Raw genomic sequence first — 23,354 nt, 5'->3', positions numbered from 1 at the left:
AGCTGACATCAGTACAATTGAAAAGGTTGAGAAATATTTCACAAGAAAAGTCTTGCACTCTTCTGTATACAATAGAATTCCTTATGCTACTAGGCTCAAAATTCTCAGTTTGGATAACTTTGAACTCTGTTGCTTGCGGTCAGACCTAGGTATTGCATACAAAATTATATGTAGTAAGGTTTTACCTGTAAATGACTTTTTTTGTTTTAATTGCAATAATGCATGTGCTAACAACTGCTTTAAACTCCACGTAAAGCATTCTAAACTTGACTGTAAAAATATGATTTCTGTAATAGAGTTGTCAAAGTCTGGAATGCTCTACCTGATTCAATTGTTTCAGTTACAAATTTTCAGTTTCAGTCACAAATCAACTTCTGTGGACATTACATTATACTTAAGTGGTTAATAGAGGGGATATGCATGTACACTAATGTGCCTATCATCCCCGTCATTGTATTTTTATTCTTTTATTCTTGTTCTCATTTTTGTTTGGCAAATTCTAATAAATAAATAAATAAACATTGGCTCCCATTTTGACACTGTTTTGTAAGGCCCTTGTTTTGCCAATAGGCCTAGGAAAGCCAGAGTAGAATGGAACCCATCAAGTGACTTGTTTGACTGATTGTTGTCACCAGGAGTATTGTTGTTTTTTGTTTTTTTATGAGATTTTTACCTTTGTTAGCTGCTCAGTCACAGAGTGAATTGGGGATCCATACACATTTTCTTAATAAAATAAATAACAATCCTTTTCATCCTTATGTCCTCTGTCTGGCAGCCATAGCATTAAAATGAAATATTGTCTGGCTCTTAACTTGGGGGATTGTGGGGTTAGGAGGGAGACTGAATCATACTGAAACATTTGTGTATTTACAATTTACCTTGTAAATTGCTTCTTTCTTTCTATCATCTGTCACCACCTTAAAGTTATGTTATTTATTTTCTGATTTCAGCACTGAGTTTCAATCCATCCATTCAGAACTGTAGATCACATGACTTGTGTTGAAATTTGAAAAGAGTGACATTAATTATATATTCTAATCTAATTGGCACATTTTTGAAAATGGATATTTTCATTTGAAAATGAAAAACAATATTTCTTGGAAAATATTACAATTGAATATGAGTCTTTTGATGCTGGAAAAGTTACTCTAATTGCTGTTTTCTGCAGTCTTTTGCTGTAATTTTAGTAACCAAAGGAGCAAAGCAGTGTACCCTATTCATTCAGCCCCTCCCCTCCCCCCATTTGCCCTCCTTTGCAATGATCCATGTTCTTTCTTTGCTTGATATCTGGCAAAGGGTTTGTTTTGCCTTGTTTTGCCTTATTTTCCTCTATCATTGGCTATTTTTTCTTAAATACATCCATCACATTATTTTTTTCGGGGGCAAGTGCAGAAAATGTGCAAAGTGCAGAAAAAGAGTATGGAACAGTAAGGCCTGAGTTGAGGGGGAAAAGAAATATAACTCTTATGCATCTTACGATTTATGGTATCTTTCCATCTTTGTAAACCAGCCTTGCTTCCCGTGAAATAATGCACCTATCAATTACATTGCTAACACCAAACTGAGGGTTGTTGTTTTTTTAAGTAAAACCTTGTTTTCAAAATAAAGATTCAACCGCTATATGAACTTAGGCCCTTCCTGGGAAACAGCAGTGCCAAGTCGCCATTGTTGGATCCGTTCATCTGCACCCACTGGGTGGCGCCAGCAATTGTTTCTCTCAGGCAACTGCGAAGAGGGGAGGGGAGCAACTTTCCCAGCAGCAGCCGCTTCCCTCATTTGCCTTTGCTTCCCACTTCGGTAGGGTGAGGTGCCGGCTGAGAATGAGGGAGGCACCACCACCGCCCCCACCACCATCGGTCGCCGCCAGGAACTTGTTTTAGCTCCGGCAGCCACCTTTCCTTTCTGCAGTAACTTTGCCTGAAAGATGCGCCAGTTCTAAGGTTGCTCTCCTTGATGCGTGGCTAAAGCTTTCGTGGGCTTTCCTCAATTCTACCAGCAGAGTTATGGTCGAGAGATGATTGTTTTCTGTAAGACTCCTAGATTGCGTGCATATTGTTCTTTCTTTCTCTCTCCCTCGGCGCGGTTGGCGCCAGATCTTCTCAGCAGCGGGAAAAGACGCGCAAAGATTTCTGCCGACTGTCCGATTACTGAGATATAACTTTACATGTTTTGCGAGTAGAGCGAGTCATTTTCGTTTGCTTGGTGGTGAAGACAGAAATTCTTCTCGACCTTGCGTTTTGGTGCCGCTGTTTCCACGGCTGTATATCTATGTTTTTTTGAATGGCTGCACCATGGCTACCGCAACGATGGTTTGCAGAGTGCAGTTTCTGGACGACACCGATCCTTTCAATAGTACTAATTTTCCTGAACCCACCCGGCCTCCCCTCTACTCCTTCAGGGAAGACATCCCCCTGGTTACCCAACTGGCCGGGGTCCACCGCCTGCTAAAAGCTCCGCAAAAGGTATGGAACTTCCTGGGAACGTTTAATTGGCCGGAGTAGCCGTATTAGGTGAGGAAGGAGCAGAAACTTCGCGAGGGGGGATGCGCTCTGTTTGTATAGGCCGTTCAATTCTTGGATTCATATGATGCCATTGGTGTTTTAACGGGAACATTAAAAAAAAACAACTCGTAAGCAATTTAGGACATTTTTGTGCTGAAGAACATGGTAGACTTAAACTATCAGTGGTGTGACTGAAATTTCCTAATATTGAATGTCTGAGTTATTTAGTTAAATGAATCGACAGGAGTTTGATGACAATATCTGCTTCACATCATGCGTAATAAATTTGGAATATATTGTTCCAAGAAGAGTTGATGGACACAATCCTAGAAGTTGTAAAGAGAGATTCGTGAATCAAGAGATATTAATTATGCTTTGCTGCATTAAAATGATTAAAAACAAATAGGAATTAATAACCTAAGTTGGCTTGCCCCATTGATTTTAGCGGAGTTAAAACGTGACTTAAGTGGATCAAATGATTTCTGGAGCTTAGTCGACAGCTATTTTGACTGCTTGTATGAAATCTTAAGATGCTGAGGCCAGTACCCCTGTGAACGTTGCTTTTGGGGGGAGTTGGGATAATTGAGACTGACTGGATTCCCCCCCCCACCCCCGCAAAGGTGTCTATAGTTTATTACCGTTGAAAAGGGAGAACTGCTTTCAGATTTTATCGATAACAGAATCTACCACATGCCTGCTGTTATCTACTTTGATTAATTGTGTGACTTGAAAAGCAGATCTTTTTTCGTGTATTTCATTTTTGAAATAATCAAGCATCCTGAAATTAAATTGATAGGAGCAGTCAAAATAATTGTAATTTTAATTCTTTGAATACAAAGTGTTAGATGTATTGGATATTGTATTTAATTTTCCAGAAAATTCCTGAACATACAGGGGTAGTCATCATCCCATACTGTGCCATGTTGCTCCATTAGACTTTTTATTTGGTAACTCTGAGATGTTCACTCAGTAAATTATAAGTTACTGAAATTAAAATAGACCTGGAAGATGCTAGGTTGGGGAAGGGTTTCAATATGATTAATGCACAAAAGGATCTGCTCAAATCGACTGTATCTGTACAGTCTTCAGCAGGCCTTTGGAACTTTTAATTGCATTTATAAGGCCTATGAAGGAAATAAGGCTTTATAAAGTGCTATTTCATTTATTTATGGTTTGATTGTAATATATTTCTCGCACCATAAAATAATTACCGGTACCTATTTTCTGTGTCAGATGATGGAATAAACATGAAAAATAATATCTTGAGATTGTTGTAATCCCCATAAACCAAGCACCAGTGACATGATAAAATAGATATTTTTTGGTGTTTCTAATTGGAACACTACTGGAAAATTAAGAGTGTGACAGACTTATTTGGTTCATATTTTATAAAATTAACAGATATTTACCACAATTAAGTTTTGCTAAATTAAGTAATATATTTTCTTTCTTTTTTGCCTGTGGAAGAAAGTCTAATTTTAAATTTCTCTCCTCCTACATATAATAGGCTGGGATAATTATAAAAATAGTTGTCCACTTAGATATTTGAAATGGAAAGATTGTATCTCAGGTTTCGATAGAGGTTTTTGTTAAGAACCTGGCATAAAAATAGTCCAACAGTATGCTGATTACCAAATAAGGTGCAGAAGGAAATACAACAGTGATCAGTTAGTAACAGCAACCAGAACCTGAGGTAGTTTTTTGATGATGCCTAAATATGTTAATGGATATTTTATAACCTTTCCATAAATGCTTTTCATAGCAAACAATCATAGATTGACCCTATATCTAAGAAACCTACTCTCAATTCTTGTTTCCTTGAACTTACATATGTATGTATATATACATTTTTAAAATTTTATAAAACTAGATGCCTAGAACCCTGGGCTACTTTCTCTTTTCTAGTACATTTTGAGTTCTTTCTTAATAAATTATGGAATGAGTCATCTGAATATTATCAAATAGCTCTTTCTTGCAACTGAATTTGACATCCATGTAAATGAATGCATGTAAGTGTTTCTATTAATCATTAATTTGCCCTCTTTTCTTAGGTCTTTTTATAAATTGCTTTTCACTTTCACAGCAGCTTTACAGGACAAACAATTCTATTTAGCTAGGATTTCTAAAATGACTGAAGTCTTAAAACTAAAGTTAATCATAAAGTCATCCTAAATTTCTTTTACCAATTTTTCAGAAAATGAAGTAATGGTGGCAAGACAAATAGTGTTCACCACTGCTGGATAAATTGGGGAGGGAAATATGTATAACAAAAAAGGTATTCTTAAGTGGTTGTATTTGTGTGTCTTAAGATCTCACACTTGTGCTGAACTTTCAATAAAAATAGAAGTTGAGTCTTCTATTCTTGGAATAATTGATACCCTGGTAAAGCTACAACATATCAAATAAAATGAAGCCATCTACAGTGGATATAAAAAGTCTGCTAGCCCTATTAAAATGTCAGTTTTTTGAGGTAAAAGAAATCAGTTCAAAAGAAATCAGAATTTATTCATCTTTAATATAACATAAAGTATATAATTCAATTGAAAAACAAACAAATATTTTAGCAGGAAAAATAATAAAAAGTACAATAACTAGGTTGCATAAATACATACCCTTAAACTAATACTTTTTTGAAGCGCCTTTTGATTTTATGACAGCATTTAGTCTTTTGAGATAAGAGTCTATCAGTATGGCAGCATCTTTCTTTGAGAATCTTTGCCCACTCTTCCTTGCAAAAGCACTTCAAATTTGTCAGATTGCAAGGGTATCTCCTATGCTCAACCCTCTTCAGTTCCTAATCAAACCACAGATTTTCATTTGGATTCAAGTTTGGGCTCTGACTGGGCCATTGTAAAACTTTGATCTGGGGAAACCTTTCTTCTGTTGATTAGGAGTTTTGCTTTGGATTGTCATGTTGAAAGATGAAATTCCTCTTCATCTTCAGCATTTTAGAAGGGGCTGGAAAGTTTTGTCCCCAGATTTACTGATAATTGTTCCTTATTCCCTTGATTAAAGCCCCAGTTCCAGCTGAAGAAAAATAGCTCAAAATATGGTGCACTTGGGTAACGTGCAGTCGCCCAAGTACACCAAATAGTGTTTGGAATTATGGCCAAAAAGTTCAACCTTGGTCTCATCAGACCATAACACATTTTCCCACATATTTTTGTCAGACTTAATGTAGATTTTTGCAAAATTCAGTTGGTTTGGATATTGTTCTTAGTAAAAGCATCCATTGTGCCATCTCAAACAAGTGGACAGTATGGGAAATTGTTGTCACATGTAGTACACAATCAGTGCTTTCCAGGAATTCTGTAGCTCCTTTAACATTGCTATAGATCTCTTGGGAGTCCTTGGACCAGGTTTCTTTTTATTATTCCCATCAATTTTGGAAGGACATACAGTTCTTGGTAATGTCACTGTTGTACCATATTTTCTCCACTTGTTGATGTCTGCCTTAAGTGTGCTCCAAGGTATATCCAGAACATTTTTTGTATCCTTCTCCTGACTAATATCTTCCAACAATGAAATCCCTTTGATGCTTTATAAACCCTTTGTAAACCATGGCTTTACAAACCATGCTGTAACAGGCAATTGAGTGAATGTCAGAAAAAATCTTATCAGCACAGCTAAACTTTATATGGGCTTGAGCATGGTCACTTTGATTGATGGCAGGTAATGTCATTATTAGTAGTACCCACATCAGTTTGGATATGATTGGTTAATTCTGAACATAGCCATATCCCTACTTATAAAGATAGTGTGCAACCATGTTATTGTAAGTTTTTATTGCTATTTTACCCTCTTAAAAATTTCAGTTTGTTTTTCAATTGGAGTGTAAAGCTTATATTTTATATTAAAGATGGAAAGAATTCTGAAGTGATTTTTCTTGATCTGATTTTTTTTTTACATCTCAGAAATCTAGCATTTTAACAGGGGTGTGTAGACTTATATCCACTCTACAACCTTAGTAGAAATTGATTTTTTTCTTATGTCCTACTCCATTCCTTCCCATTTTGTTATTGCTGTGCACTTCTAACCTTTTTTTCCCAGCTGCTAATGGTACATAAGGATTCCTTTTTGGACCAGTAGTATCTTTTCTTCTGGCCTTCTGTTTTTGTTAAGGGGCCCTTCCTCCATTTGTATATAAAACAAACTCTCTGGAATATATCAAATATATTCAAATTCTGGAATATATCAAACAATATCATTTTAGGACCTTATCACCATCTGATATGGATTAAGAGTTCTATTTAAAGTACCCTATTTTCTTTTATGAAGTTGTACTTTGAATGCTGATATAGTTTGTGTTGCATAAAGTTGATTTTTAGGAGAGAGGGGATTGCAAAATATGTTTACTTGCATGAATTTAAAATAGAAACTGTTGAAAAAAAATCCAGCCACATTCTTCCCTTTTTATTATGGTCCATAAATATGTACTGTTCTTTAGATAGGTATGTGAAAAGAAAATAAGGAAACTGAGGTGCTGCTAATTCTTAGTGTTATGGATATTGGCCTGTAAAATCATTGAATAAATTGGGACATTTCCTTCAGCATATACTCTGTTAATTTTGCATTTTCATATAGAAAACTATAATCTTGATTATTTTTAATTGTTTTTAGTAAACAATATGATTTCAGTACTAGTCTATTCAATCTCTGGGTAGATGATACGTTGTTTATAAGGAGTTGGAAGCTTGACTGAAAGGATCTTTTCTGTGAAACCAGATATGACATTAGTTACATTGAAAAGGAAGTAAACATATAATGAACCATTTCAACGTTTTTTATCAATTTAAGATAGACTTGTTTGCTTATTAGTCACTTCAGTCACAACTTGTAAGTAGGAGGCTTTCCGGAATTATAGGACGGTATCAAAACAATATGTTCAGTATTCTATTCCTAGAAAATATAAAATCAAGAAAAGAATAATAACCAGTATTTTTGGAAAGCCTATTAATCTGAGTACATTGATTTTCTGGAACAACCATTTAATTTGACCCGTAGAAGGGAATTCATTTTGAAAATAGTATTAATTATGGAAATATTCATCTTTGAAAGATTTGGAAGGAAAGGAAATTATAATATAGGTAGCCCTTGATTTACAACAGTTCATTTAGTGACTATTTGAAGTTATAACAGTACTGAAATAATGATTTATGATAATTTTTTTTACTTATGATGATTACAATATCCTCACAGTCAAATGATTTATATTCAAATGCTTGACAACTGACTCACGGTTGCAAATTTTTAATATAGTTAGAGAGATGGAACAAATATAAAGTTTACTTCAAACTTCAAACATATGGAAACTTGATATAAATAAATATAAAATATTTTATCACTTGGTGATAAAAATGTTTTATCACTTGGTATATTGCTTCAGTTATGTTTTCTAAAATGATAGCTCCATTTCCCTGAAATGTTGCAAATTAAATGAACAGATTGGGTCTTTTTTTCATATGTAGTGACAATATTACAAAGGTCAAATAGAAATAATTCATCATGGAACAATTTTGAAAGTCATAATTCCATTTCAATCTGATATATGCTATTGAATTTTACCAAAACACACATTTCTTCAAAATATATTGAATCGGCATTGTATATAATATCAATTACAAAAGATGTTTTAATAGAAATGATCATAGACCTTTCTATGGAAGAACTTTAAATATTTATCTGTAGCTTTTTCTTTCACACTTATCAGTTTCAATAGTGTCAATATTTTGATAATTAAATAGTCATGTTTTTACTAAAAGTTGGTTGTAAAATGTCCTGCAGTCTCTAAAACATTAATGGATGTACTAAAATATATTAGCCATATGCTACTTTAGGTGTGGTTGGTTATTTCAGATTTGTTAGCTATCTTTCCAAACGTTCATGCTTACATTATTTCCCCCTTTTTCCCATACTCTTGTATCAGCATTACTTGTGTTTGTGTTAGCATTAATATTGTAATAAAAACAATATTGTGTTATACTTCTTTTTCTTAAAATTATAATAATAAAATAAACATTAAGGAATTTTGCAACAGGTCATCAGCCCCCGAGTTTGAACTTCTTAAAATATAAGTAGAATGTCTGCTTATATAGAATGTATTGATATTTATTTTTTTTGTATTTATTTATTAAATTTATATGCTGCCTGTCTTACTATCAAGTGACTCCGGGCAGCTTACAACCTGATAAAAACTATAATATGAAACATTAAAATGTTAACTATTAGATGAACAAAAATTAGCTAAAATAGGAACTAGTATACAATGGAGGTGGAATCTTCTTTTTAATTCATTAACCATCTCCAGTATGGAATAACTGCATTAGGGTCTCAGGCCAATTGGTAAAGCAAGGTTTTGTGGCTCTTTCAGAGACCCAGAAGGATTGGGGGTGGACAGATCTCACCTCAAGAAAAATGATGTTCCAGAAAGCAACCATGGCACAAAAGGTTCTTCTCCTGGGCCCCACCAGGCTCATACTTAGTGAGTCCCTCCCCCCAAAAAATATAATATGAGATATATGGCCAAATTATTTGGGTTATTTTATAGAATATATCATATTGACATAATTGTATGTAAACTATAATACCATTTCTAGACCCATATCTCAGATCCCCAGATATGATAAATAAATCACTTATAATAGCTAATGAGTGCTTGCTAATATCCTGCTGATTGGTTTGATAAGCTAAAATGATGTGGACTAGTAGCTTCCTCAATGTGTTTCTCAATTATGGTACATAATACGGATTTCAAAAAAGCCTGTTCCAATTTAAGAAGAGATATCAGGAAAGTTACAGGTGAATATTGAATGCTCATCATAGAGTAATAAATGAGAAATAAATGAATATCAGTTTCTTAAGAAAGAGGGTGTTGTTAATCCATGTCCTCAAAAATTTCATTATTATCTCTATGTGATTACCTTGAAAAGTTGCTGCTGCTGTTTTATTTTGAAATAAGGTTTTTATCAAACTCTAGATCACTGGTAGTCAACCTGGTCCTACTGCCCACTAGTGGGCATTCCAGCTTTCATGATGGACGGTAGGGGTTTTGTCCCCTACTTTATAAATCACCATTACTGTGGAACTGGTGGGCGGTCAGAGAAAACTTTACTACTAACAGAGATACAAAAGTGGGCGGTAGATGTAAAAAGGTTGACTACCCCTCCTCTAGATCAATATTTTGGGGTGATGCCCCTGTTAGTGAGAAGGGCAAGCAGTGACAGTGACAAGGCAACTTCGCCCCAAACAATGATTCCTGCTTAGTTCACCTTTGGGTGGGGGGGCACTGGAAAATGATATGAGAGTCTTTGGAGAAGGTGAGCTATACAGAAGTCATTGTTTTATGCTATGTGCTTCAGCAAGAAGAGTCTTTGTAGCAATAGCTATTGGGAGTGAGTCTTACTTCACACTCCCTACTTTGCCCCTCCCTGTCCTGGGAAGCCTGGGTATGATAGAAGCTTATCAGCTAAAATGTGGATAAAAATCCCAAACTTCAGAATGAGTGTTGTGTGTGTGTGCACGCGCATGCAGGCGCACATACAGCACACCAAAAGAAAGATCCTTTCCTAAACCATAGCATGATTAGCAGCTTTGCCAGCTTGGATAAGTGCCCAAGCTCGGAATGAGATGTGTTTGTGTGTGACTCCTGCTTAGCCCACCTTGCACAGGGGCCCCTGGAAAAAGAGGCAAGGATGTCTTCAGAGAAGGAGTACTGGCAGGCAGGAAGTTTCACCTCCCTTAAGTTGGCTGGCTTTGGCAACAGATTTGAAGGCCCAGGCTTGCAGTGAGTTGTCCCTGCAGGTTGGGGCGAGGTGTCCCACAATAAGATGCTGGAGATGGGTTGGAAGCAATGTGGCAGCAACGAGTTGTCATAGACCCTTTTAGATTCATCATTGCCTTTTGTCCCACGTAAGATCTGTAAGATCTTAACAGCATTGTCTTTAATTTTCATTGTTTTTTCTTTTGTATATTTATAAACTGTCTTAGATGCTAAATACGAATCTGTTTTAAAAGTACACATTTTGCAGGAGGTCCCCAAGGTCATTTGCCCCTAATGACCAACTGCAAAGATGCTGCAGCACAGCTACCCACCTATTTCCCTCCTATCTTGCCTAGCCAGGTTCTCAGGCCCCCAGAACCCAGTAAGTTGGCCTACTTTGTCAATATACAGGTTCTATGCATTCTTCCCTAACCCTAACCTGTTCTCCCATCAACATTCACTTACTTACTTTTTGAAGAACTTGGGAAGTCAGCATAGAGAAGGCTGCTCCCTTGTTGGGCCATGTGGCATAATCAAGAAGAAGAAACCCAATCTCTTTTGTTTCCATGGTAATCTTTTTCCCACAGTCATGGTAAACTATTAAATCACTCAACTCATAATCCTTAAAGGAACTGCATCTACATGGAGGGGAATATACATTGGGGCACCCCAAGGCTGTCTTAGGCCCAGTACTCTTCAATATCTTTATCAACAATTTAGATGAGGGAATAGATGGGGAACTCATCAAATTTGCAGATGACACCAAACTGGCAGAAATAACCAACACTCCAGAAGATGGGGTTAAGATACAGAAGGGTTCTGATAGCCTTGAATGTTGGGCCTATCTAACAAAATTAAATTCAATGGAGAAAAAAAGGAAGGTTCTACATTTAGGCAAGAAAAACCAAAGTACAGGTATAGAATAAGTGTCAATAGTAATAACTGCAAGAGGGATCTTGGAGTCCTAGTGGACAATCCCTTAAATATAGCCAGCAGTGTGCTGCAACAGCCAAAAAAGCCAACACAGTCCTAGGCTGCATTAAAGAGGAACAGAATCAAGATCACATGAAGGTTAATATCACTTTATAATGCCTTGGTAAGGCCACACTTGCAATACTGCACCCAGTTTTGGTCACCATGATGTAAAAGAGATATTAAGACTCCAGAAGGAATACACAGAAGAGCGACAAAAATGATTAGAGGATTGGTGGCTAAAAGATATAAAGAATGGTTATTGGAATTGGGTATGTCTAATTTAAGGACTATGGATGACATGATAGCAGTACGCCAATATCTAAGGGGCTGCCACAAAGAAGAGGGGGTCAACATATTATCCCAAGTATCTGAAGGCTAGAGAAGAAGCAATGGATGGAAACTAATCAAGGGGAGATCCAATTTAGAATCAAGGAGCAATTTCCTGACAGAACAATCAATCAATGGAACAACTACATAAGTTTTGGTTGCTCCAACACTGGAAGTTTTTAAAAAGAAATTGAACAACCATTTGTATAAAATGGTATAGAGTTCTCTGCCTGACCTTCAAGATCCCTTCCATCTCTGTTATTCTGTATAAACATCTATTTTTAGCAAAAGCATAAATTGCTGTCACGTGACAGTGAAGTGCTGAAGGTAGCTATAAATGCAGCCTGTTGCTGAGACCAAAATGTAGCCATATGACCACGGCAGGGGTTGGCTATCAGATCTTCAAATCTGGGTCATAAATAGCCTTGTGCTACTGTTCTCATGTGGTTTTGCACTATAGCACTTTAGGCCACTGCTCTTTATGAGCAGATGCCTGTACCAGATCCATGGCAAAAGGCTTTGCAAACAGAGGGAAGGCCTCTCTTTTGCAAAGTCTTTTGCCTCAGATCTCATGCAAAGTCTTTTGCCATGAATCCCATGCAGGCTTTGGTTCACAAGAACAGATTCCTAAAGTAGTGTGAGATTACGCTAGAGTCTTTTGTTGCAGATCGCATGCAGGCCTCGGTTCACAGAGAACAGATTTGTAAAGTAGTTCTACATTATGTGAGATCAATAGTGCAACATCTTGTACTATTGATCTCGCGTGATCTCACATGACTTTAGACGTCTGCTGTCTGCGAATGCACCTAAGCGGGCAAAGAAACAGATGGTTCACTAGATCATCATAAGTGAGTTTCCACAGGCCAGGCAGCGCGGGGTGCGGGTGGGGATAGACAGGGTGAATGTTTTTGTAAGTTTATAAGATTGCTTTGGTGCTGCAACATTTGTAACTTCAGGATTGTGTTGTAAATATTGGGGGGGTTATGTCATAACTTTGAACTGTCCCTAAATGAACTGTACGTAAAAATGGTTCAACAATTATAACTAGAAAATATATTGAATTATGGAAGCTTTGTTGAGACCTGGCATTACCTCATTTGGAGAAATTGCTTATATTTAATTTTAGTTCTGACATAGAACCTGATTATGTTGTTTGAAATCCTTGCCATCTAGCCAGCCCGCAAGAGACTAAGCTAATCATCATCTGTCTTGGCGAAGTAATAGTTATACATGAGAAAATATACAATGTCCTTTTATAGTTATTTATTCTAGTTATGGCAGAGAATACTAAGAATCACCAGATTAAATCAGGCTGCCTTTGGACTTTGGACATAGGAACAGTCAACATTTGAACAATGAAAATGGACGCTTGACTAGAAGAACTGCTGATTGAATTCAACAATATGCAGTGGGATATCACTGGATTATGTGAAACATGTCAATAAGGTGAAAATTTAGTTGAACTTGATAGGACTGGACATTTACCCTACACTAGAGATACCAAAGATATCACCAGTTCAGGGGTTCCTTCCTCCCAAGGGGACAGAGAGACAGATAGACAGAGGGTGGGGAGGGAAAGAGACAGAGAGAGAGTGTGTGTGTTGTTGATTGTAAGCTCCTTGGGGCTGAGAAGAATTTCTGCAAAACTGAGTTTCCTGAAATGGACCACTAGACTCCTAAACAACTTAAGAACAATCTAGAAAAAAGAAAAATCAACCAAAACAGCAACTTACAAATAAAAGCAAATAAAACACCCCAGGATCAAAGCAAACTAAAGATTAATTTGTGTGTATTTAATGGACTGCTAAATTGGCTACGCCCACCCAGTCACATTACAACCTAGCCACACCCAGCCAGTCCGTCTCCCCAACAGTCAGAGGGACCATGAATTGGCCCCTTGTTTAAAAAGTTTGAGGACCCCTGCTGTAATCCCTTAATTCAGGGTAGAGTCGAAGCGGCTGGATGGAGTTTAGCTGACACCACACAGAGTTCACAGCAGATATTTTTTCTATGTGACCAAGAAGAGAAGCATCTGCTGCTACCTAGTATTGAGCTCTCAATTTCCAAGTGGAAGGCGGGCATTTTTACCACTAGGCTACCATACACACATCTTTTCAGAACTATTGCAATAGGATCTGAAACAATCAATTTATGTTAGAAAATTGTTAGAATCTCACAATTTGAAATGAAAAATGAACCAAATTCCTATACAACATTGTAATAGATCTCCAGTTCACCAGTCTGAAGGGGAAGTTGCCTATAAACACATTTTCAACCCTATCTGATTTAGATTTTTTAACTACACTTCCCCTTCATGCCCCCCCCACCCCCGCTCATTTTCCTGCTTCCAAAAGGTGATGGAGGAATTAGTTCGGTTACACTCCTGTGAGATCCTGATATGTTCCAGGGAAAGCAGAGTACTCTTCCTTTTTAAGGTTGAACAAGAAGTGCAAGTTTTGCTGCTCTTAAATTATTTCTCAGTTAAGAATAATTATTTCAATTAATTATAGCTAGTTTTATGCATAAATCACAATCATTTATATCATTATTATTAATATCTATAAATGTTAACTGTGTATGTGCCTCTTTTCAGAATACTCATCTATCCTTCCTCATCCCCAGCAAGCTTTGCATATTCTGGGTTTGTTAATTTTTGCAAGTCTAGAATTTCCCACAAAAATCACTTTTTAACACATCCTTTTATTGTCTTTCTTTACTGTAATTATTCATAGGTTGCATCCAGATGTAGTGTTCTTGGTGCTTCTTGTGGAATCATAGTGCTGGGCTGGCCTTGTCTATAAAAAAAAAGCAAGAAAGACATTAACTGTAATTAGGCCAAGGCACAAAACAGCATTCCTCAGCAACTCCCCATTCTGCAGCACAAAATGGTAAAATGATAGGAAGTGAATTTTATTTTACAGTGCTTATTTAAAGGCACTGGGTTTTTTTTAAAAAGGAGCTGTGAATAAAATGATCCTTGCTCTTTTATTACATTGGGTTCACATTCACATGACTCAAAAATTGAGCTTGGCCAGAATCAAAGCATTTTTAGGATTTCTTCACTTATGCTAAGAAACTTTTTTTCTTCTGTGAGCTTGGCAATTATTTATATTTATCTGTAAATATTCTGTTTCACTTGAATCATGATTACTTTCAGTGACTCTGAATAATTTGGGGTCATAGAGAGACATCATTCTTTGAAAAACTTTAAAGATTTCTATTTCCTCTACAGGAATTATTATCCATGCATCTACAGTACTAGAAAATAAAATAGTCAAAAGAAACTGAGTCAAGAGCTAAGCCTATTAGCATATAAATACTAATTGGCCACACAAGAATAAAAAACCCCTCAAAAGATTGAAATGTTTTAGCTCAAACCTATTAGTAAAATGGTTCTCCCAGAAAAGAAACTCTAACAATCCTGTATGTTTATTCTGAACAAATTTATTAAGTTCATGAAACATCCCAGTAACAGTTGATTTAGAATTGCAGGGCAAAATAGTTTAAACATGCTAAATTAGGTTGCATTCTTTCTGCATGTAATTATGAGAATAGTTTGCTAAAATTAATTAAAATCTCAGAATTTTGTGCTTCAAAAGTGTTATTTTATATTTTTTATCCTCTTGAATACTATACCTTGAAAATGGTGAATGTGTTTAAAATTCAGCCAACGATTGTCCAAGTTGTCCTTTACTAAAGCTAATTATAACTCTTAGTACCACTTCATACCATTTTCATTCTGTATTTCAACAGAGCCCTTGTGCTCTCCTGAGAGCTGATCAGAGATTCTTTAATTAGAAAATCCACAATGAGGCACAGGATTCTCAGGAAGGTAGTTTGCCAAATGATTGGTGAGCTCATAGAATAGTTTAACTAAGGCTTCCAGGAAAATTGAAAGGGCTCTTTAAAAGATGATCTGGAATCCTCTGAATTGAATTGCTGTGGCTGGGCTTGAATGACACTTTCTCTGTGATTGAGAAAGAATAGACAACACTAGCCCCAAAGTTGTGTCTTCAGTTTAAAATTATCTAGGAAAGTCAGAGTAATTTACAGAATTATAATATTTCAAACCCAAAAGTTTATAGAATAAAAGTTAAAAACATTGGTAGAAAATGACAATTTTGAGGAAGATAGATTCAAGGATAAGAATTAAATTTGTGAGAAAAATGGACACAGAATTTTATTTTCCTTTTAACTGATTATTAAGTAATTAAAATTATGTTTATGGATCCTGGTTAAAAACTTCCAGCATAAAATAATGAAATCTAGATTAATCAAAATCGATTGAAAGAAGTATTTAAATCCAGATTTTTTTTTCATTGTTCCCTTAACCTTGCTTTCATTTACCACATTTTCTAGCTTTAAAATAAGGACAGTGTGTTTTTGCCCAAGATTTTAATTATATGAAAAAGGTTATTCAATATTAGTATTTTTATTTTGAATGGAAATATAGAAGCAGTTCCATAATATGTAATTATTTGACTGTAGGAAAATGAGGATGGGAGATCGGATGTGGGTTAAAGCATCTTCCCACTGTACTTTGGAAAGAAATCTCCCTTTGAGTTTCACCATTCTTAGAGCTTTTTTACTATGTTCAAAGTTGTTTGGACTTTGTTAGACTTTGGAAAAATTAAGTCAGAGTAGTTAAAAGAAAGCAAAATAATATCAACTCCTGCTCTATCTGAGCTTGATTGTTTGCAGGTGATTCCAACCAGTGCAAGTAAATGTGGGGTTTGCTCTCTTTTTATATCACTAGTCTACAAATTTGGGGAAATTAGTGTGTTAATTTTACATATTTTGATTGGACAAATTAGAAAAAAGGTGCTGGTTGGCTAAAGTTTTCAAGATATTTCACAATAAAGATTTATACACAGGCGAGTATATTTGCCTACGGGGATGGAGATATCTAATGATTGAGATGCCTTGTAACTTTTCGATAAAGCAAGGTAGAACAGTGAAAATGGTACTACATGAAAGTATAAATTTATCTTCACTTTCAGAACAGCAAGGCAGATGACTATGAAAAACACATGGAAAATTTGCTTAAGTGCTATAAAGCACTTGGTACAAACATGTCACTGAAAATTCACTTCTTATACTAGCATTTAGACAGTTTTCCTTTGAACTGTGGGGCAGTGAATGATGAGTATGAGAACAGATTCCACCAGGATATTGCAGGCATGGCAAAAAGATACCAAGGCAGATGGAGTCCGTCCATGCTTGCTGATTACTGCTGGAATTTCCCCAAGTATGATCCTACTGCAGTTCAAAAGAGATAAGTCAAAAAGTGCACTTTAGATACCAAATAAAGATGGAAACTTGTCATTTTATCTGATGTTAGAGCTTGTCAGTTTTTCATGCCAAAAATATTCAAGTGTTACATGAAAAACCAATAAATGAATGGAAAGTTATGTTATTGGTATCAATAAAAAGATAAATTTATAATGATTGGTGTGGCACCACTCTCATTGCTATAACACATTTTGCAGAAAAGTTATGGAGCATAATTGCACACCCCCTTGTAATTTTGAATTATTTTGATATAATTTTAACCTGAAGCTGTATCTTGGAAACTGGAACTAAATAATACTTCAGACTTGATTTTCCTTTATTAGTGATCTAATTCTGGTCCAATTAAGCTACTTTCATTTCCAAGGCTTTCTCCTTGTTGACTAGTATATTTAGTAGCTTGCTCTGCCAGTTTTGGTAGAGATGTAATTTCTTTTCTTAGTAAAAAAGAAAAGGAAGGAAACTCCAAATTTAACAATGATGATGTTTGCTTGTTGAGTAATGAAACATTTGCCAGCAAATAACCAAGCTCATGGACTCCACAGTTTAATCTTGAACTATATATATTCTCTGCTATTGAGATCCAGCTATTCTTGACTTGTTATTAATCTTTGTGGAACACTTAGTTGCAAAAATAGAAATGCTAACACTAAGAACATATGAGAAAGTAATTAATAGTGATGTTCTTGATTTTAAATCAAGCTAAAGCATCATGTGTTAGAGACATATTTTGACTTTAAAAAATAATTTTAGTAAATTCAAGGCAACAATATTTAATGCCCACAGCAAAAGGAAGTAATAGGAAAACAAACTCAATATGCTTTTGAGTTCTTTAAAAAGCTAAAAGGACAATTGCAAATAGTTCCAGTGGGGTGAGAGGAGAAAAGGATGACAGCAAAAGAAGCTATAGTGACTACAAAAAGCTTAGTGAAATTTTGAAAACCAAAAGGGTCACATACAGAAAATAAAAAGGACCAGAATATGAACTGGAATTATAATAATTATGATAATGATTATATCTGGTCATGGAATACAGCAAATGTTAATAGTAGTAAAGAAAAGGCAGAACTATTCAGCTCTTCTTTTGGTTCCTCTTCACCAGTATCAGGCTAAGTATCATGCAATTTGTGAAAAGTAGGTAGAATGGTAGGACTGAAGCATCACATTGATGCAAATGTGATTAGGGAATATTATACTGGCCCCTCTACTCTTCAAAATTTGCATTAATAATTTGGATGAGGAAGTAGAAGGAAAGTTTATTAGAAGAAAAAGCACTTTCAAAATAGTATTGTTAGATTAAAAAATAGGCTGACATAACAGAAACCAATGCAAGTGCTTCATTTAGAAGAGCATAGGTATATGCTATGAATTACCTGGTTTGTTAATGGTCATTCTGATAGAATTTTGAAATAGTAGCAAACTGAATATGAGATACTGATATGAAATTATTAAAAAGGACTGCATTTTTAGATTGTATTAGAAGTGCTATAGTTTTAAATCACAGAGAAATAATTATTTTACTTTACCTGCATTAATTAGAATCCTGGCTTGAGTATTGTGTTCAGTTCTGGGCACTAGACTTTTAAGAAGGAGCAAACAAATTGGAACACCAAACAATCTGAGAAGGATGACCTTAGGTGAAACCTAAGTCCCATGTAGAGAGACTAAAGGGCTTCAAAATATTTAGCTGTGAGAAGATTTTGAGAGGAAGTTATAAAACTTATTGTGCAGCAGAAGTTCAAAACAATTTCTCCATTGTTTCATAATTCAGAACATAAATTTAGGGATTTAAATTACAGGAAGGCACATTCTGATAGAACATTACAAAAAACAAAAAACCCAAACAGAACAGTCCTGGAACAAATGAACCAGAACAGTACTGGGCACCTTTCACTGGATGTGTTCACTAGACAAACATTTGTTGAAGATGCTTAATTGGATACTACAGTGGCATGAATGGCTTCTTTCTCTTCCATGCTGCTGCGAGAGCCCAGGATGGGTTAGACTCCTTCTGATGATGTCATTAAGCTGAGTCTGTTTTTGTATATAAAAGGCCAGCCCCTGGGCGTCTCCCCAGCTTTGACTCAGCTTCTTTTAGTCAGTAAGCTGTGTCTCTGAAAGCACTGTGATAGTTCTACCATTCAAACTCTTCAAAAAAACCAAATACAGCTTTAAACACAGCTCCCAGGGATCCAAGCAGCTGTGTCTTCAAGAGAGCAGAGCTCCGCTCTCCTGCAACGCCAAGGACTTGATATTCTAGCATCAAGGAAGGCAATTAAGGGAAACATCCATCAACCTCCCCCACAGCCTTCCCCTAGCGAGCAGCTGCAATCGTGAACAATCAGCAAAAGCAATAAAAAGCGCCAGCCGGCTGATTACTTTTTACGGAGACTGCTTTTTCCAGCTGACAAATTGTCGCTCGGGGCTCTTAGTGGCCTAAAGAGCGACCACCATCACAGAAGCCACAGCACAAGCGGGTGGCCATTTCGGGGGAGCAAATCCTCCACTGCATGAAATGAGCGGCCATTTTAAGTGGTCCAACTCTTTCCAACTCTATGATTCTATTATAGTCAAAGGAAGCCTGCTTCCTTAACGAATCATAAAGCAAGGGTTTAGCAAGCCTTGGGACAACTAAAGAGACCAAAGAAGACCAAAATTAAAACCCGAACTGCTAGCAGATCGTTGGTTCTGGAACAATCAACACATCTTAACGAAAAGAGATGACCTAGCCCAGAGAGGAACAAAACTCTACATCCCAGAATCCCTATGTTCTCTAGTCCTTCAGAGGAGCCACGACTCCAAACCGGCAGCCCACTTTGGGTTCTTAAAGACTTTACACTTGGCTCGAAGGTAATTCTGATGGCCTGGCATAAAGAAAGACATGGACAGTTATGTAAAGAGTTGCACCATTTGCCCTGCAGTGACAAAATGACCAGGAAACACCCCCAGATTGCTACAGACGGTTGTGGAACCAACAAGGCCATGGGAGGAGATCACAATGGATTTCGTAGTTGTGTTACTGAAAAGTGGAAGAAACACACTGATCTGGACTGTAATAGACTTATTTTACAAACAGGCACATTTTATACCATGCAGCAGGCTACCCTCAGCCCACCAGTTAGCCAAGCTGTTTTTGAAACACATCTACCGCCTACATGGAGTGCCATGGAGAATTATATCAGACAGAGGTGTCCAGTTCACAGACAAATTTTGGAGGGAGTTTCTGCGAACTATTGGGTTGTCCCAGGGCCTTAGCTTGGTTTTTCATCCAAGCACCAATAGGGGGAAGAGAGACTGAACGCCAAGGTAAAGCAGTATCTGAGGTGCTATGTAAATTATCAGCAATCCAATTGGCAGGACCTCCTGCCTTTTGTGGAGGTCATGTACAATAGTACTGTTCAAAGTAGCATGGGACTAACCCCCTTCAAAGTAGTGAGTGGCATGGATTTCATACCAATGCCTGAGTATCCAAGGGATTCCCCCTTCTCAGTCAGCCTGACTGATTGGATGTCAACGCTGAAAGCAACTTGGGAGAATGTAAAAAAGGCACTGGCAAAAGTGGCACAGAGCTATAAGAGACAGACAGACAAACACCTGGGCTCGCCATTCCAGGTGGGGGAGAAGGTCTACCTCTACACCAAATACTTGAGGTTAAGGCTCCCTAGTAAGAAGTTGGGCCAAAGTTCATGGCACCTTTCCCCATAATAGTCATCAATCCAATCACTATGCAACTGAAGTGCCCCAGTTGTTAGAGAAAATGCACCCAGTATTCCATAGTAGCCTCTTAAAACCCGTGGTGGGATCAACCCTGAGGACACCACGTCGTGAACCCCCAGGCCCCGGTGGTCATAAGTGGCCAAACCCATTTTTAAAAAAAAAACAATTTTATTGGTTTTTAAAGATGAACAAAACAAACAAAACATAAAAACATCCAGCTTTTTTTCATAAATATACAAGCAGTGTATCGGTTGGTTTACCAATTTTTTGTGCATCCATTTCGTAGTCTCAATTACAGTTACATTACATAATAATTCATATTATCAATCAGAAATTAAATACCCTAGTATCACTATTGAACAATCATTTGACTATAATTTTATTCATTCATACTTTGTGAGATAACTATAATTTAGTTAGTTTATTTTATAACAAATCATATAATCATACCAAATCTATCCTAAAAACATTTTTATAGATATGATATCAAAAAAAGGAAATGTATCTTTATATATTCATTATTTCCTAGAATTCTAGATATTCTATTATTGTATTTTATTATCTAACCATTGGTAGAAAAGGTCCCAAATTTTATAAAATTGTTTATCCTCTTGTTCTCTAATTTCAAATGTCAATCTACTCATTTCAGCATTATTATTTATTACTTATTTTCTTAATAATTTCTTCCTGCGATGGTATTTTCTCATTTTTCCAGTTTTTAGCAAATACAATCCTAGCCGCTGTTAATACATTTACAATCAGGTATTTCAAATATTTACTCTATGTATCAGATAAGATTCCCAATAAAAAGATCTCTGGTTTCAAGTCTGTGTGTTTCTTTGTCATTTTTTCCAACCACATGCGAATTTTAGTCCAATATTTTCTAGCGTCCTCACAAGTCCACCACATATGGTAATATGAGCCAGGTATCTGATGACATTTCCAGCATTTTTCAGATTTATTCTTGAACATTCTTGCTATTCTTGTTGGGGGAAGGTGCCACCTATAAAACATCTTATACAAATTTTCTTTATATGCTGTTGACATAATCATTTTATAATTTTGTGACCACAATTTTTGCCATTTCTCTAAATCAATTCCATATCCAAAATTCTTCCCCCAAGCAATCATAGTTTCTTTAACTTGTTCTTCCTCTAGTTTAATTTCCAATAAATAATCATATAATTTTTTAATCACCTTTTCATCAGTACCTGTCAAAATCTTATCTAAATCAGTCAATTTAACATAGAATCCTTCTGTTTTAAAATCTTCATCATACCTTGAATGTATTTGCGCATATGAAAACCAATTCATCTTTATACCTTGTTCCTCTAAACTTTGCATCGATTTAAGTTCACCCTTTTCATCCAATATTTCCCCATATCTGTTTGTTCCTTCTTATATATTATAGGATAGGAAAAAGCTTCAACAGTCAATAACCAAACTGGGATTTTCAAATATCATTGTCTTTTAATCTTCTCCCAATTTAACCACAAAGACTCCCGTATATAATGTCTTCTAAAATAGCCCTGTGTTTTAGTTCCCTTATACCATAGAAAAGCATGCCAGCCCAACAACAAATCATGTCCTTCTAGCGTCAACAATCTGGTCTTTCTTAATGTTATCCATTCCTTGGCCCACATCAAATTTGCAGCTTGATAGTACAACTCCCAATTAGGCAAACCAAATCCTCCTCTAATTCTAGCATCTTGTAAAAGTTTTAACTTTATTCTTGCTTTCTTGCCTTGCCATATATACTTCAAAACAATTTAAATTCTTCCTTTTTGATTTTCATTCCTTTTATACCTTTATCATCTCTAATATTTCTATTCAACACTTCCAAAGTTAATACAAATAGCAAAGGTGGTAGTGGGCATCCTTGTCTTGTACCTTTTCTTATATTAATAGAATCTGTGAATTCTCCCTCTGTCATTACCTTTGCCGTTTGCTTATAGTATATGGCTTCTATTGCTTGAATGAATTTTCTGGCAAAACCCATCTGTTCCAATAATAATAACATGAATCTCCAATTCACATTATCGAATACCTTTTGCGCATCTAAGAATATCAAAGCCATTTGCTTCTCAGGATGTGCCTCATAATATTCCAAAGTGTCCAAAATTACTCTCATATTGTCTTTGATTTGTCTCTTTGGCAGAAATCCATTTTGATCTGGATGAATAAAGTTATTTAAGTATTTTTTAAGTCTTTCTACCAAAATTGAAGCAAATATTTTATAGTCTGCATTTAGTAAAGAAATGGGTCTATAATTCTTAATTTGTGATGGATCAGCCTCTTCTTTTGGAATAAGTGTAAAATAGGCTTCTGACCATGTTTTAGGTATCTTCTTCTTTGCCACAACTTCATTCATGACTTCTAGCATGACTTCTCAGCGATTCTTGTAGTATTTTATAAAATTCTGCCGGAAGCCCATCTGGACCTGGTGCTTTTCCATTGTTTTGCTTCTTAAGTGCTTCAGTTAATTCCATCATTGTTATCTTACTTTCCAACATTTTTTCAGTCTCTTTAGGTATCTTAGGTAAATTAGCACTCTGTAGGTACTGTTTGACTCTTTCCTCATCAATATTCTCTTGCTTATATAGTTGCCCATAGAAGTCTCGAATAATTTCCTTTTTATCTCCATAACAAACTTGTTCTTGGTCGTCTATTAACTATAATATTTTCCTTGATTCTTTCTCCTTTCTCAATTTATATGCTAACCATCTACCTGGTTTGTTTGCATCTTCAAAGTAGTTCTGTTTAGCACTTCTAATTTTCTGTGCCAA

The 23,354-nt window shown here is 36.0% G+C and overlaps 1 protein-coding gene across 11 annotated transcripts in view; it reads left to right on the top strand.

Moving 5' to 3' along the window:
- The first annotated feature begins 1,782 nt into the window (after positions 1 to 1,782).
- Positions 1,783 to 23,354, top strand: part of FHOD3 (formin homology 2 domain containing 3) — a 288,676-nt gene continuing 267,104 nt past the window's right edge. For all 11 annotated transcript variants that reach the window (XM_026719582.2, XM_087916030.1, XM_026719581.2 and 8 more), the window contains exon 1: positions 1,783 to 2,462. In XM_026719582.2, coding sequence (XP_026575367.1) covers positions 2,292 to 2,462 — 171 coding nt within the window. In that variant the 5' untranslated portion in view covers positions 1,783 to 2,291. The remainder of the gene's footprint in view (positions 2,463 to 23,354) is intronic.

This window comes from Pseudonaja textilis, chromosome Z, assembly GCF_049901715.1.
Source record: "Pseudonaja textilis isolate UNSWEBS1 chromosome Z, rPseTex1.2, whole genome shotgun sequence".
NCBI lineage: Eukaryota > Metazoa > Chordata > Lepidosauria > Squamata > Elapidae > Pseudonaja > Pseudonaja textilis.
Note: the sequence above shows the minus strand (reverse complement) of the source record. Positions and strands in the feature narration are given on the sequence as shown.